This window comes from Telopea speciosissima, chromosome 5 (assembly GCF_018873765.1).
Source record: "Telopea speciosissima isolate NSW1024214 ecotype Mountain lineage chromosome 5, Tspe_v1, whole genome shotgun sequence".
In the NCBI taxonomy this organism is placed as follows: Eukaryota; Viridiplantae; Streptophyta; class Magnoliopsida; order Proteales; family Proteaceae; genus Telopea; species Telopea speciosissima.
In genome coordinates this window covers 19,978,354-19,995,127 of record NC_057920.1, presented here as the reverse complement: position 1 = coordinate 19,995,127, position 16,774 = coordinate 19,978,354, and the positions used below count along the sequence as shown (strand labels likewise).

The 16,774-nt window shown below is 41.1% G+C and overlaps 1 protein-coding gene across 2 annotated transcripts in view; it reads left to right on the top strand.

Annotated features, from left to right (window-relative positions):
• The first annotated feature begins 474 nt into the window (after window positions 1–474).
• Window positions 475–16,774, top strand: part of LOC122662733 (coiled-coil domain-containing protein 115) — a 36,336-nt gene continuing 20,036 nt past the window's right edge. For both annotated transcript variants that reach the window (XM_043858455.1, XM_043858454.1), the window contains exons 1-4: window positions 475–707; window positions 2,260–2,395; window positions 2,997–3,155; window positions 3,567–3,622. In XM_043858455.1, the coding sequence (XP_043714390.1) occupies window positions 561–707; window positions 2,260–2,395; window positions 2,997–3,155; window positions 3,567–3,622 (498 nt within the window). In that variant the 5' untranslated portion in view covers window positions 475–560. The remainder of the gene's footprint in view (window positions 708–2,259; window positions 2,396–2,996; window positions 3,156–3,566; window positions 3,623–16,774) is intronic.

The window sequence follows — 16,774 nt, the reverse complement described above, 5'->3', positions numbered from 1 at the left end:
GGTGTTGATGATGCCCTTGCGTGTAGTCTCAGACACCTTTGAAACTGGATTGCCATAGATCGGCCCATATCAGATAATTTTGCCTTTGGCTTCCTAAAAAGTAGTTGACAGTTTTACCCCTGGTCTGTACTGTTCTACTAAAACAAAATCGGCCAGATACCGGGCTCAGTCTATGCCGATACCAATCCGGATCACCCAATATGGCCGATCTGTGTCCAATACCTCCAACCATGCATTAGCCTCCATGCTGGTTCAGGGCAACGCGACCAGGGAGACAGGGAGCGATCTATTGCGATCTTGCCCCAAAATTAATTACAGAAAAATGATTGAAAATCACTTCACATGAAATGACCTCCCTACCCCTTATTCATGATGCTCTGATTTCCAACCTTGAGGAGCACACCAGCGAGGTCCGACGGAAGAAGTTGCAGCAGGGATGAAGATAGTACTCTGAACAGCAGTTTTGTTACAGTTTTCAAGCAAATTAAAGATCTCAGTCCAGCAGTCCTCCATTCATCAGTCTCCTGCCTGAAACGCTGAGTCTCGTTTGTTGAAACTCGATGGAAGAACAAGAGGTGAACCAAAGCTGCGAAAATGGGAGAAAAAATGGAGAAGAGGGACAAGAAGAAGACAGTGTCTTGCAATTTATGGATTCAATCGACAGTTATCTCTGCCTCATGGATTCCCTGTCTTCTGCACTTCGCCAGGTAGGGTGTGATCTACCTTTTCTTTCTTATCTATGTGGAATTTTTTTTGGGGGTGAATCAATGAGAAACTGTGTAGGATTATTATTTGTTCTGTTGTTTATTCCCTGTGATTATTTTATCAATTCACTTTTCTGTCGCTTTTCTGGTTTTATTTTATACTTATCGTTGTGTGGGATACCCAGATCGTTTCTAAACAAGTCGAAAACTTCTATCTAAAAGATTGTGGCTTGTGGATGAACTCACCTGTAATTTCACACTGTTTTGGTTCTGAAACTGCTTGTAGTATCATATTGCTGTGATGGATTTTTTGTTTTTTTAGGCTGAGTGCTAATAGGAAGCTGTTTTATACATTTTTTTTTTCCTTTTAACTAGAGGCAATTCGATTGTTCTTTGGTATCTACAATATTGTGTGTTTTTAAGGACCTTTCCAATTATCTAACTTCACGGTTTGATGTGTTGTGCAACTGTAAGTACCAATTTTTGGAGTTGTAGTTGGGTGGTATGGAAAGAAGGTGTTAGGTACATGACCAATACACCAAAAGCTCTAGAGCTAATGGAAATTGTAAGTTGAGGCCCTACTATGTTGGTGCCATTTAGTGCCGACCTAGGTAACCCTTTTTAGGCAGCTCCACTTCAAGTTTTCACTTGTTAGCATGTAGCCCGTTACTAGGCACTCTACTCTGCTCCAGGTGTCCCTTTTCAGATGGTTTGCTCTCTACTCCATGTAGCTCTTTCCGTAGACTCTGATACTAAGTCTTAGGTACTAGACTGATACACCAAAAGTTGCAGAGCTGATGCAATGTGTAAAGTCAAGCCTTTTAACCTATCCCGTGCTAGGCTGGCCCAATCCAACACCCATACTCCAGGTTGGGCCCCACCAGACACATAACAGAAGGCCATGAAGTTTTGAGTATTGAATATGGAAGTTTTCTTCTTAAAATCCTACTCACATGTAAGTGATCAAGTTCAGCTCTTGATATTTGGATTATTTCTTTCCAATCTGGTGCTACTTCAGCTTTGAAATTCTTGGGGATTTATTTTAGAGATTGTAGTAGATCAAATCCAATGTGTGATCTTTTAGATGGTATGTGCTGTTCATCCAAACTAGTTACAACCATTAACCGATAGAAGGTGTCTACATTGATCATTAGTCATATCCATTTTTGTTGAAGAATAAGACATGTATTGAGGTGCTTTTGTTGGAGAACAGGAATAAGATTCGTGCCAGATAATCTTTTATCAAAGGTGCCACTACTGGGCATTGCATCTTAGCTTGCTTCAAGTTCTATTCAAACAATGATCACATGATATCATTAGTTTTTCAAAATTTTCTTTAGTAAGCTGTGAAATACTCATATTATGACATTTTTTGTCTAAATTTTCCTGTGTAGCCTTAATAATTATTATGTTTAGCTATAGGTTTTGGTGTATTTCTTCTGCTTTGGATAAGGTAATTCATTTTCTCTGTTGTTCTCTTGGTATTTGCTTGGGCTCCTTAGCTAATTAAGTTCTATTCTCATTGTTAATGCTCTTTATGTTTCTCTTTCTACAGGGATGGCTGGAACTTGCTAGTGCTCGGCACTCGATGGGTACTTCACGCGTCTCCAGTGCACTGTTTGACCTCAAACAGCATTCTGCTGCCACTACAACACAAGTGATACCTTATGGTTTTGAATGTTCTGCTCCAGGTACTTGATGAATTTGCTAACATCCCATGTGACAGTTGTATGATGGTCTGGATTTTGATGTATTTTAGCTGCAGAGACAACTTTATAGTGTTCAAATTTGCCAAAACAGCTTCATATAGAGGACCTGCTCATATCAGTTTGCACTGTAGGACCAAAAGCACGTGTCCTCCTTCTCTTCATTATAAATGTGACAAACATCAAGGAAGGAACCACCAATTGGTAGTTCTACCTAGGAAATATCACAGGCCTAAAGTTTGATCAGATCCATCCCAAAATAAAAGTTCTGATTGTGAAGTAAAGAAAGGGATATTAAGAAAAACAGTGAAACCACGTACTCTGAAAATGTGACATAAGGGATCAAATTCAGCTTGAAATACCATCATTTATTTCCAAACAGAAAGAAAGATACAACAAATTAAGTTTGCATACCCTTGCTATTCTCTTCTCTTCTTGCCCTTTAGCTGTTTGAGTGATATTTATTTCCTTTCTATTGAGACTTTTTTTTTTTATCTCTTAACAGGCCTTTTCTTATTTTTCCTTCCTTCTTTTGATTGCTTTGGTTTCATCGTAGTCATAATTATGATATGTGAACAATTTGTAGAAGATCCTATGGTGAGACAACCACATTTTACTCTGTCAAAATGGTCATCTTTCAATGCTAGAAAATGCTCCTTTGGTGAAGTAGCAGCCGACGAGGAAGAGTTCCAGAAGAAACTACAGAATCCACAACTACGACATCGCAGCCCATCCCAATTGCCTGGTATCCTTATTGTTATCCTAACACAGGCTAGCTTACTTTTGAGGAAATATGAATTGTGCATTATGTAGTTTGTACATAGTAGGTATTTACAACTGCATAAGAGTAACAAAATAGATGTGCACAAAACTCTTAGTTCTATGCTTTGCACCTAAGGGAACTCCTACACTAGAAGTTGATTTGACTAGATGAACTTAACTGTTCAATCTGTTGCCTTTTATAAGTACATAAGAATGTGATTAGATGGGTTTATGGCTTAAGAAACCAGTAAGTGCATTTCATGTACTTAATTGCCCCTTGGGGGACCACTCTTATGATTTACTTGATAGAAACTTTAGATGTCCCTCTTTTGTTTGTTTGGTGAATCAAGTCTTCTTTAACCAGCTCGTGTTTCTCTCTGTCCATTGACTAAAGAATCCCAGGAGACACACACAGTAAGCAAAGGATCTCCTCTTAGTGCTGATGATGAAGTAAGTGACACTTGAAATTGGTTTTCTTCCCATCGTTGTTGAACATATGAACGAGTAATCATTTCATTTGGCACTTTACTTAATATTAGAGTTTAATTACTAGAATTAATAAATTGATTCTAGTATCTTTACGTGGAAGAATCTTTGGAAATCTTTTCTCATATCTGGTGTATAAATTTGCAGAATACTCAACTCTATCAAACTCAACTATCGCTTTTCCCAACTTAATGCGGCGGTCTACATAAATTCTGTTCCACTTTTTGGTTCTATTTATATATTTGCAGAATGCTAAATGTGATTAATAGAGCCACTGGACAAATGACAGAGAGATATCTTACCGGAGTCTTGTGATACAGAGCAGGAAGATCCGATTAGGTCAAATACTTGTGCAAACCTATAGAAAATGTAGTCTTGGCTTAGGAAACACCACAAGAGAGAATGGTGTCCTCCTAGGTAAATGGGTGTGCAACTGTTATGAGGAGCCTTTAACTCTAGGGATTGGGCATCCATTAAGTTCAAGTAGGGACTTTTAGAGAATGAGTGGATTCTGTTGAGTTTTGCATACCCCTGGAAGACTAAAGGTTAGAATTAGATTTTATTTTAAGCACATGTGATATGGTATGGGTGGTTGAGAGAGATTCAAATTCCTGGAAGATTTTTTGTTTGGTACAAATCTTTCAATTTAAAACTCCCATGATTGTTTCCGTTGTTAGAACTGAAGGTTGAAGTACCATAGCTAAGAGGTTCGTAACTTGGTATGAAGTAATAGTGTCCTTGGGGTTTTGGTAGTAATGAGATACTCAGAACTTGAAGAGTTTACTAACCTTATCAAATGCCTTGGTGTTGATTAGATCCCAGTAATTGAGTAGGATGCGTCAATGCCTCAATTGCTGATGCAGAAGCATCTCAACCTTCAAAGAATGTTGAACCATTTTTCCATTGCCTATCTTTGGGTCAGTTTTTGGAAGGTCAAAAACATGTTCTCTTGGCATGATTTAGCTGCTGTTTGGAATCTTACTCTCTAATGAGACCAAGATCATACAAACTGGAGTTCTTGAGAAAGTTCTGGCCGTCTTAGTTTGGGGTATTATGCTGTGACGGGAATCTGGTGGCAGGCCAAGAAACCCTAACCCTAATTTGAGGGCTAAACTGTAGGTAGAGAAAATAGGGCAGAACTGAAGAAATCCTGTATCTTAATTGCCAGGGGTTGATTGAGTCTGATTTCAAGGTTGAGCAGGCTTCTGGAGTGGGTTGAACTAAGGCTAAAAAACATGGGAGGGAAAACTCAGAAGGAAACAAAGTGTAATTGGCTTTATCAGTTATCCCGGATAAAACAGGGGGGAGGGGTCTGACAGATAAAGTAACAGTGCAGTTTAAGTTGGGTTTTATGGCTGGAAATAAGGGAGAGGACTAACAGAAGCTTAACTCCCAAGTAACAAGGCAAACAGAATTCTATTTAGAGAGATGAAAGAAATCAGTAATTCAAAATCAACCTAGAAAACATAGCATCTGCAGCCAGCAGGTAATAAGGAAATAGGGAATAAGAAAGAAGGAAAAGGGACATAGAGGAAGAAGAAGATTGATCAGCTAACCAGAAATTGAGAGAGAAGAACCAGTAGAAGAAATCAAATAGAAGGAAGAGGAAAATATCAGTAGAATCGCAATGAAATCACTTCCAAGAAAGGACGTACCGAGTGCATGAGGCTCTCCCCACTGCGGAGTTTGAGGAGGGTCATAATTTATGCAGTCCTTACCCCCGTTTTGCGGAGAGGCTGTTTCCCATCTTGAACCCATGACCACTAGGTTGCAATGAATGAAATCACTTCCATTCATTCAAAATCATTCTAATCGATGGTTACAATGGTATGGATTGATAGATTACTAAACTGAACCCAAATTAGAAACTAGATAACTCTTTCCTAAGGAATTTACTAAATATAAAAATAGAAACTTTGTATTGTTTTACAACTGTAACCCAAGAAAGCAGAAAATATAAATTTTCCCAGAGGACTAATAGAGACACTAAAAAAGGGTAACTAAAGCTAAACTCTTAATCTCGTATATGACTTAGTACCCCTGCATGTGGGCTTATAGATATGGCCCATAACAAAGGTAACTACAAAAACAGTTAGCCAATGACCCATATGACTCAATGGAGACTTGAAATTAAGCTTAACAAGGGCCAATTGAGTTGGCTGTCTGCATCAAAATCCTATTTTTAGAAAATAAATCAATAAGTTCTAGCTTGGTTTTTATTTTTTTTACTTAGGGAGCACTCACAGAAGTTTCTGAACTTGTCATTGGAGTCCATTTGTTTTTAGTATGTTAGAGAGTCTAGAAAGTTTCTACTTTTCTTAGTCCTGTAACCTGTATAAAGGCATTGGTTCTGGCCAAGCTAAGTAGTTGAATTACTATTTGCTTATTGAATTGAAGTTGAGTTGCTCCGCTTTATTGCTCTTGTGGTTGGTGCCCTTGAGTTCTAGTGCTAATTGTAGCATGTAGTAAACAGTAGCTAAGTTGTAGCTTGTCTGGTTCTCTTTGTTTCCTCACCTTATTCTTCTTTTTATTTATTCTCTTAAACATTTTGGCCTGCTACCCATAGAAACAGTCCTTGCTGTCCAACATCAATTGTATGCCCCCTCTCTGCCTTTTTTGTGGAAAGTCAATCACAAAGGGGTGAACAGAAATAACTAGTTCTGAAGGATCTATCTTTCCTCAACTTTGTAGTTTGCTGATGGAGAGTTATTACATCCTTTTATAAACTGTTGTATTGTGTATAGGGCTGTCAACAGGAATGTTTTATTGCAGATCCATTTTATAGTTGGATCAAGTTAGATTCATCCTGATACACTTCAGTTATGATATGAATTTTATCTCTTAACTCAACTCAATTCAGCCTTATCCCAACTAAATAGGGTTTGGCTAAATGGATTTTTTTTCCTCCAATCAGCTCTATTCAAATCCATACTTGTTACTAGTCCTAATCCGTGCACCTAGAGTCATTTAGGCCTACCTCTAGCTCTTTTAACTCTTTCAATCTGAATCAATTGACCTTTCTGTACTCAAGAATTCAAAGGCCTCCTTTGCACATATCCATGCCACCTCAAATGACTTTTTCCCAACTTATCATGTATCGGAGTTGGACTTACTCCTAAAGTAGCTCTAATTTGTTCATACTAAGTTTGTTTATATATTGTTTATTCATTGCCCAACATTCAGATTCATACATCATTGTTGGTCGTATAACTATTCTATATATTTTTCCTTTTAGTTTTGAGGGAATACATCGATCACACAAAACTCTAGATGCACCCCTCTACTTCATCCACCAAAACAATATCATCACCAAAAAGCATGCACCAAGAGATGTGATCTTGAATAGCTATATTGAGCTCATCTATGATTAGCGCAAACAATACAGGCTTAGAACTGATTCTAGATGTATTCTAAATGTAATTGGGAATTCACTTCCCTGCCTCCACAGTTCTTACACTAGTTACGACACTATTATACATATCTGTAATTATGTTCACTTATTTACTTGAAGCACTTTTCTTCTCTAAGTCAGTATAGACCATAGGGAGATCCTTCTTACATTCTTTAAATCTTTCCATTAGTCTCATAAGCAAATAAATAGCTTCTGTGGTCAATCTCCTTGGCATAAAACCAAATTGGTATCTGACATATTAGGGCCTGCATGATAACACTTCTGTTTTTTTGTTCCTGGGAACAAAAAACTAAGAGAAATTCGTTTGTTAACACCGGTTCATTTTTTTGTCCCTGGAAATGAACCGTGACAAAAAAGTTGTTGAGAAATAGAAAAAAAGAAGCTCCAATTTTAAGCTTCTCTGTCCCAAAAATAAAAGGAAGAAATAAGGGGGGAGTTGCTTTTTAATGAGTACATGGTTAATTTAATGGGGACAACAATAATTTCACGTTCAACTTCAACCACCACCAGTACCACCACCGCCACCGGCCACTATCCCTACCACCTCCACCACTGCCGTCGCCACCACCACCATTGCCACCGCCACCGTCAACACCACCATCACCACCACCGCCGCCACTACCTCCACCTCCACCTCCACCTCCACCGGTACCACCTCCTCAACCACTACTGCCACCTCCATCGCCACCATCACCACCGCCACCACCGCCTCCACCGGCACCACCACCACCACCACCACCACCACCACCACCACCACAACCTCCACCTCCACCACTGCCACCACCACCGCCAACACCTCCACTTCTGCCACTGCCACCACCTCCACCACCACCTCCACTGCCCCCCCCACCACCTCCACCTCCACCTCCACCTCCACCGCCACCACCTCCTCCACAGCACCACCACCATCACTACCACCACCACCACCACCAATACTTTGGTAATTTAATGGCATGTTTGAAATTTTGTAGAAGGTCTAGAAATAGAAATGATTGTGCATAAAAAAACACGTTTCTGTTTCTTTTTCTTTTCCAGCCCAAAAGTAGAAACTAATATGCGTTACCAAACACGTTTTTTTGCCCAGAAGTAAGTCCTAGTAACAGAAATACAAAAAGTCATTTCTAGAATAATAACATGGCCCAGAAACAGAAGTTTTATCGTGCAGGCCCTTAGTTTCTTGTCTGAGGCAGGTTTCAGTTACAACTTACTCCCATAAGTTACAGTATGGTTCATAAGTGTTTTCGTCTATTGTTATCAGAGCTTTGACTATCACCTCTATTAATATAAATCGGAACCACAATGCTTCGTCTCCATTCATCTGACATTTTTTCTTGTGCTCATAATCTTATTAAACAACTTAGTTAGCCAAGTCATTCCACTAATTCCTAAGCTCTTCCACACCTCTACTGGAATACCATTTGAACCTGCAGCTTTACCTATTTTATATTCTTTAAAGCTTCCTCTAATTTAGACACTAAATTTTCCTTATATAACTAAGATTTATAGTTTCTTAATGGTTAGTACAACCTTCTATAACACTATTACTTGTATTGTTTTCATTTAATAAATGTTGTTGAAATAATTTTTCCATCTCTCTTTAATGTCCTTATCACTTGTTAATATATTGTCATCTTCACTTTTTTTTTTTGGGTGAATAAAAATATATATTACGAAAGAGAAAAGCCCCATGAGGGGATACAAAGGAGCCCCAAGAGGGGAAAGGAGGGAGCAACAAAAACAAACAACCCTTAAAGGGTGAAATTCCAAGAAGTTACAATGTGTCTATTTCTAGGAGTGTCAATGAAATTAAAGGGGACTACAGACAGTCTACCTTTAATGTTGAAGGATGGAGTCCCAAATCTGATGAAGAGATTTGGAGTTGGAAGTCCATCTTCTAAGGTTGCGCTCATACTAGATGTGGTGGATAGCAGCACTGAAAGCAAGTTTACCTACACGGTCACAAAAAGAGGAACCACCAAAGGTCATATTGATGCAGTACAAACCCTAGAGCTAAGGAATCCAGTAATAGGACAGGATTACAGGTGTAACACCCTAGTAGGGACTTAATGCAAGGGCTGGAATTTGCACAACACCACATTCGACATCAAACATAAATAACAGAATTTGCTAATGGCAATTATCAATAGAAATCAAATGAATAAACACCATAGGTCTTAGGAATCAATTCTAGCAACCTATATGGTTAGCTCCACAAGGCTAGGTAAGTAGATTCATGGCATTACATTCAAGGATTTAGTAGGCATACATGACAGTCCATACAAGATACTAAGCCATAATAATAAGCATTAGAAATATATGCAATACCAAAACACCACAGCTAGTGTAGAATAAATACTGTTTCAGGTCTGAAATTAGTGGGAAATCATGCAAACATGATCAAAATAAAATTCTGTTTCTAGATTTAAAGAAAGGATGTGTTGTAGGGGTTAGCTTGGGGGTTAAGATTCAAGGTAAAATCTGGAAATGGGGTTGGGATGGTTAGAGACTGGTTTAGGAAGGGGAGACAAAGGGTTTCGGCTGGCAGAGAAGGAGGGGAATGGAGAGAATAATGTTTAATGGGGCTGGGGTGCTTCGGTTACAAGGACAGGGAGGGGAAAAGGAATCTCGACAGCAAGGGGAAGGGGGGGAAAGAGGGCTACGACAGCAGCCGGGGGGGAGGAATGGTCTCACGACAGCAGCAGGGGGGAATGGTCTCATGACAGCAGGGGGGAAATGGGGACCACGACAGCAGGGGAAAAAAGAAAGAAGAGAAAAGGGGAGCCGAGGGGAAAGGGAAGAGAAAGAAAGAGGAAGAGATAAGAGGGAGAGAGAGAGAGCTCGAGAATTACTTTGAGAGAGGGGAGAAAATCCAAGAAGGGGAGGGGACTTCTCTTGTCGCAAGTCTCTTTCAATCTTCATTCATTCATCGATTTTCAAAAGTGGCTGAATACAAACCTTAATAGAAACTAAAACATGCATATTCCTAATCTACCCTTACCCTAATTAAAACAAAAGGAATTACCCAAATACCCTTACTTAAGTTACAAGGTTGAAACAAAAAACTGCAGAAATAAATAAATAAAACTACTAAAACATCCTTCACTTATTTAACATAAGTACTAACATAAAAGACCAAAATAAGCCTAGAAGTCTAAACAGCCCCGCGCTAGCCTATAGCCTCTGAAAGCATCATCGAACCATAGTAACTGGCTCCGTGGTAGTCTCCCTCTGGTAGTGGTGCACAAAGGGCCTGTGGTAATGGTTAGACTTCTAGGGTTATTTTGGTCTTTTAACTTAGTACTTATCTTAAATAAGTGAAGTATGTTTTAGTAGTTTTATTTATTTATTTCTGCAGTTTTTTGTTTCAGCCTTGTAACTTAAGTAAGGGTATTTGGGTAATTCCTTTTGTTTTAACTAGGGTAAGGGTAGTTGAGGAATATGCATGTTTTAGTTTTCTATTTAGGTTTGTATTCAGCCACTTTTGAAAATCGATGAATGAATGAATGAAGATTGAAAGAGACTTGTGACATGAGTAGTCCCCTCGCCTTCTTGGATTTTCTTCCCTCTCTCTAGGTAATTCTCGATCTCGATCTCTCTCCCTCTTATCTCTTCCTCTTCCCTTTCCCTTCGGCTCCCCTTTTCTCTTCTTTCTTTTTCCCCTGTTGTCGTGGTCCCCATTTCCCCCCTGCTGTCGTGAGACCATTCCCCCCTGCTGCTGTCGTGAGCCATTCCCCCTCTACTGCTGTTGTGGCCCTCTTTCCCCCCCCTTCCCCTTGCTGTCAAGATTCCTTTTCCCCCCCTCCCTGTCCTTGTAACCGAAGCACCCCAGCCCCATTAAAAATTATTCCCTCCATTCCCCTCCTTCTCTGCCAGCCAAAACCCTTTGTCTCCCCTTCCTAAACCAGTACCTAACCATCCCAACCCCATTTCCAGACTTTACCTTGAAATCTTAACCCCCAAGCTAACCCCTACAACCCATCCTTTCTTTAAATCTAGAAACAAAATTTGATTTTGATCATGTCCGCATGACTTCCCACTAATTTCCGACCTGAAACAATATTTATTCTACACTAGTTGTGCTGTTTTGGTATTGCATATATTTCTAAAGCTTATTATTAATGGCTTCTTATCTTGTATGGACTGTCATGTATGCCTACTGAATCCTTGAATGTAATGCCATGAATCTACTTACCTAGCCTTGTGGAGCTAACCATATAGGTTGGTAGAATTGATTCCTAAGACCTATGGTGTTTATTCATTTGATTTCTATTGATAATTGCCATTAGCAAATTCTGTTATTTATGTCTGATGTCGAATGTGGTGTTGTGCAAATTCCAGCCCTTGCATTAAGTCCGTATTAGGGTGTTACACCTGTAATCCTGTCCTATTGCGGGATTCCTTAGCCTCTAGGGTTTGTACTGCATCAACCAAAGATTGATGGGGACATCAAGCTGCACCATTACTAGAGGCCCTTTGTGCACCACTACTAGAGGTGCAGGAGACTACCACGGAGCCAGTTACTATGGTTCGATGATGCTTTTAGAGGCTACAGGCTAGTGCGGGGCTGTTTAGACTTCTAGGGTTATTTTGGTCTTTTATCTCAGTACTTATGTTAAATAAGTGAAGGATGTTTTAGTTGTTTTATTTATTTATTTCTGCAGTTTTTTGTTTCAGCCTTGTAACTTAAGTAAGGGTATTTGGGTAATTCCTTTTGTTTTAACTAGGGTAAGGGTAGTTTAGGAATATGCATGTTTTAGTTTTCTATTTAGGTTTGTATTCAGCCACTTTTGAAAATCGATGAATGAATGAAGATTGAAAGAGACTTGTGACAAGAGTAGTCCCCTCCCCTTCTTGGATTTTCTTCCCTCTCTCTAGGTAATTCTCGATCTCGATCTCTCTCCCTCTTATCTCTTCCTCTTCCCTTTCCCCTCGGCTCCCCTTTTCTCTTCTTTCTTTTTCCCCTGCTGTCGTGGTCCCCATTTCCCCCCTGCTGTCGTGAGACCATTCCCCCCTGCTGCTGTCGTGAGCCATTCCCCCTCTACTGCTGTCGTGGCCCTCTTTCCCCCCCCTTCCCCTTGCTGTCGAGATTCCTTTTCCCCCCCTTCCTGTCCTTGTAACCGAAGCACCCCAGCCCCATTAAAAATTATTCCCTCCATTCCCCTCCTTCTCTGCCAGCCGAAACCCTTTGTCTCCCCTTCCTAAACCAGTCCCTAACCATCCCAACCCCATTTCCAGACTTTACCTTGAAATCTTAACCCCCAAGCTAACCCCTACAACCCATCCTTTCTTTAAATCTAGAAACAAAATTTTATTTTGATCATGTCCGCATGACTTCCCACTAATTTCCGACCTGAAATAGTATTTATTCTACACTAGTTGTACTATTTTGGTATTGCAGATATTTCTAATGCTTATTATTAATGGCTTATTATCTTCTATGGAGTGTCATGCATGCCTATTAAATCCTTGAATGTAATGCCATGAATCTACTTACCTAGCCTTGTGGAACTAACCATATAGGTTGGTAGAATTGATTCCTAAGACCTATGGTATTTATTCATTTGATTTCTATTGATAATTGCCATTAGCAAATTCTGTTATTTATGTCTGATGTCGAATGTGGTGTTGTGCAAATTCTAGCCCTTGCATTAAGTCCCTATTAGGGTGTTACACTTGTAATCCTGTCCTATTGCGGGATTCCTTAGCCTCTAGGGTTTGTACTGCATCAACCTGGTATCAGAGCATGGTCTAGAAGTCTAGCTTCTTTTATTTCATTCTAGGGACAAAGTGTCTTAGGATCTCCCATGTCTTCCCGTGCATGACCACTCGTAGTGGTAGGTCATATCAACCTATGGATCTACCCCCCAACTTTGAAGCACTAGTTAGGGAAATTCAAGCTGAGCTGCATGCTAGCAGAGAAGCTCGAGAAGCTCACATCGATAACCTTTGTACCCTCGAACATCCTTACCCTTACCGAGAGGGTTACTGTTGTGGAAACATCAGTCCCATGCATCGACAAGCAGCCGAACCACGATGAACATGATGGTGCCTACTCTGAGGCTGAAGGCAGATTAGAGGTTCCCGTCCTAGGAAACGGTCGTGGTATAGATAGGGGTAGAGGTCATGCTCCCCGTGGGCATCGTGCTTAGAGAAACTATCCCCCACACAGGGATGATGAAGACTTTGAGCCATATGATAGAGGATTCGATGTCAGGAAGCTGGAAGGTAGATGCACCCTCCTACGATGGCCAGATCGATGCCAAAGTCCTGCTTGACTGGATCAGACAATGGACCGGTACTTTGATTTTTATGCTATTTCCGTAGAAGTCCGTTTCAGGTTTGCTAAGATGAAGCTAACTGGAGCCGCACAGGACTTTTGGACTGAACTTGAGTACCAGGCATGGTACTAAATCTCGTTTCGTTTTGGTGTTTCGGCCTGACCGAAATTTCCGAGATACCGAAATTTCGTCGAAATCTCGGTTGAAATATGGTATTTTTCTATGGATATAAAATGCCAAAAATGTCCGAGATTTCCGAAATTTTCAAAACGAGATGACCGAAATTATCGAGATTTTCGAAATTTCCGAAACGAGATGACCGAAAAATTTCGTCATCAAAATTTCCGAAATTTCTGAAATATTGCATTTTTTCATATCGGACTTGCGTTTCGTTTCGGACAGGCCGAGATACTCGAAATATTCGATATCTCGACCGAAATTTCGCGAGTTTTAGTACTATGGTACCAGGAACATGATTAAGGTCTGGAGCCAGTGTCTACTTGGGCTGAAATGTAGGAAAGGCTCAAAGGGGAGTTGTTGCCTATCACTTATAGGTTGCAACTTCTAAATGACATGAACTCCTTGAAGCAAGGTAAGCTATCTGTGACGGAGTACATGGCTAAATTCAATGAGTTAAAGATTAGGAGTCGTACCCGTGAGGATCGGGAGCAGACATTGTCTAGGTTCTTGACTGGACTCAATTCCGATATCCAGCTACACATGGCACCCCACCTAGTGCGTGATGTTCCCCAAGCCTTTAGAACAGCTTTAGAGATTGAAAAGTCCATGAGATCTTTTCCCCTGAAGAAGAGTTTCTCGACAGGAGACTCGAGCTTCAGAAGACCTCCACAGTCTTCCACACACCCCTCTAAGCCTCCCAATAACCCACCAAGAAGTTTTGACAGCAAAGACAAGGGTATCTTGGGAGCAAAACCATCAATTGGAGGTCAAATGCGGTGTTTTAAGTGTCAAGGTGTTGGACATGCAGCTAGAGAGTACCCCACCCGAAATCTCTATGCGGGGAATCTTGAGGATTATGATCAGGGTGATGATCTGTATGGTGACTACGACGATTATATTCCCAATGAGTTCATTTCTGATGAGGAGGTCGATGAGGAGACTGACACTTCTAGGTTAGGAGTTGTGCGATGCATGGTCCCACGGACCCTACACGACAATGAGCTTGAGGTAGTTGACATCTCCCGTTTGGGTGTTGTGCGTTGCATGGTCTCACAACCCAAGGGCAGCGATGACTGGCGGCGAACCAATATTTTCATTACCTATACTTGCCACCAGGGTAAAAACTGTCGTGTCGCCATCAACAGTGGGAGCTACATGAATGTGGTTGCCCAAAATGCTGTGTCCAGAATGGGGCTTAAACCTGAGGCTCACCCAAAGCCTTATAAGGTTGAGTGGGTTGATCAGTCCACTATTCCCATTACATTGAGGTGTTTAGTCCCCTTACATTTTGCGGGCTATGAGGATAGAGTATGGTGTGATGTCCTAGATATGGATGTCGCCCATATCATCCTAGGGAGACCTTGGCTATATGATAGAAATGTCACTAATTATGGAAGGTCCAACACCTGTGTGTTTGAATTCAACGGGAAGAAAATTTGATTGAACCCTAGTGCCCCTAAGGAGGTGAAAGCTCCAGAGAATAAAGGTAGTACTTCCAAACAAACCCCCAAGAAGACACTCAACATCTTAAGTCAGAAGCAATTTGAAAATGAGTGTAAAGAATGAAAGGTTGTCTATGCTTTGGTTGCCATACAGAGTAATACAGATTTATCACGCCTACTCACTGAGGCACTTAAGGACGTACAACCTCTGTTGAGGAAATTTGAGCTGTTGTTCCCTGAGGAGTTACTGGACGAGTTACCACCTATGCGTGACATTCAGCACGCTATCGATCTAGTGCCAGGCTCCTCCTTGCCAAATTTACCTCACTACCGTATGAACCCCAAGGAGCATGCCGAACTAAAAAAGCAAGTAGATGAGCTGCTCCAAAAGGGCTTCATTCAAGAGAGTTTTAGCCCATGTGCGGTACACGCCTTGCTCACGCCAAAGAAAGATGGTACGTGGCGTATGTGTGTGGATAGTAGGGCCATTAATAAGATTACGGTTAAGTATAGGTTTCCCATATCTAGGCTTGACGACATGCTTGACATGATGGTTGGCGCTACAATCTTTTCCATGATTGACTTGAAGAGGGGGTGCCACCAGATAAGGCTTAGACTGGGGGATGAGTGGAAGACCGCCTTTAAAACAAAGACGGCCTTTATGAATGGCTGTCATGCCATTTGACCTGTCAAACACCCCCAGTACCTTCATGAGGATCATGACGGAGGTATTGCGACCATTCATGGGGAAGTTTCTTGTGGTCTACTTCGAGGATATTCTTATCTACAGCAAGACCAAGGAAGCTCACCTTGATCACCTGAGTCAGGTTTTCCAAACCCTTCTGAAAGAGAAGCTTTATGCTAATCTTAAGAAATGTACCTTTCTGAGCGACCAAGTGATTTTCTTGGGTTTTGTCGTATCGGCAAACGGAGTGTCAGCCAACTCTGAGAAAGTTAAGGCCATAGAAGAGTGGCCTGAATCAACAAACATTCATGAGGTGCGAAGTTTCCATGGTTTAGCCACTTTCTATAGGCGGTTCATCTACAGGTTTAGTTCCATCATGGCTCCCATTACAGATTGCATCAGAAAAGGGGAGTTCAAGTGGACTAAGAGTGCTTCATTGGCCTTCCAGGAAATTAAGAAATCAATGACAGAATCCCCCTTTCTTCGTTTACCTGATTGCTCCAAGGTTTTTGAAGTAGCCTGTGATGCATCAGGGGTCGGAATAGGAGGTGTCCTTAGTCAAGAAGCACACCCCGTTGCTTACTTAGTTACTTTAGTGAGAAACTGAATGAAGCCAAGCAACGATATTCGACGTACGATAAAGAATTCTATGCGGTAGTCCAGGCTTTACGCTATTGGCGATACTATTTGCTACTGCAGGGATTCGTCTTGTTTTCCGATCATCAGGCCCTACAATATTTGAACTCCCAAAAGAAACTGAACCCTAGACATGCCAAGTGGGTTGAATTTCTGCAGGAGTATACTTTTGTGCTTAAGCACAAGCCTGGGGTGGAGAACAAAGCTGCCGATGCCTTGGGTCGAGTCAATGCTTATTAAAGCTTTACAGTGCATTTGGTCGTGTGAAGTCCCTCCTGCACAGTCTGAGTGCGCAAGTTGTTGGTTTTGTTCGGATGAAGGACCAGTACCCCACTTGTCCTGATTTTGGAGTAGTCTTTACTTCCCTCAGCGGGGACCCACCGGTGTCTCATCTTGATTATATTCTGAGGGACGGGTTCCTGTTCAAAGGGAGCCGCCTTTGCATTCCCAGGACTTCACTGAGGGATCATTTGATCTGGGAAT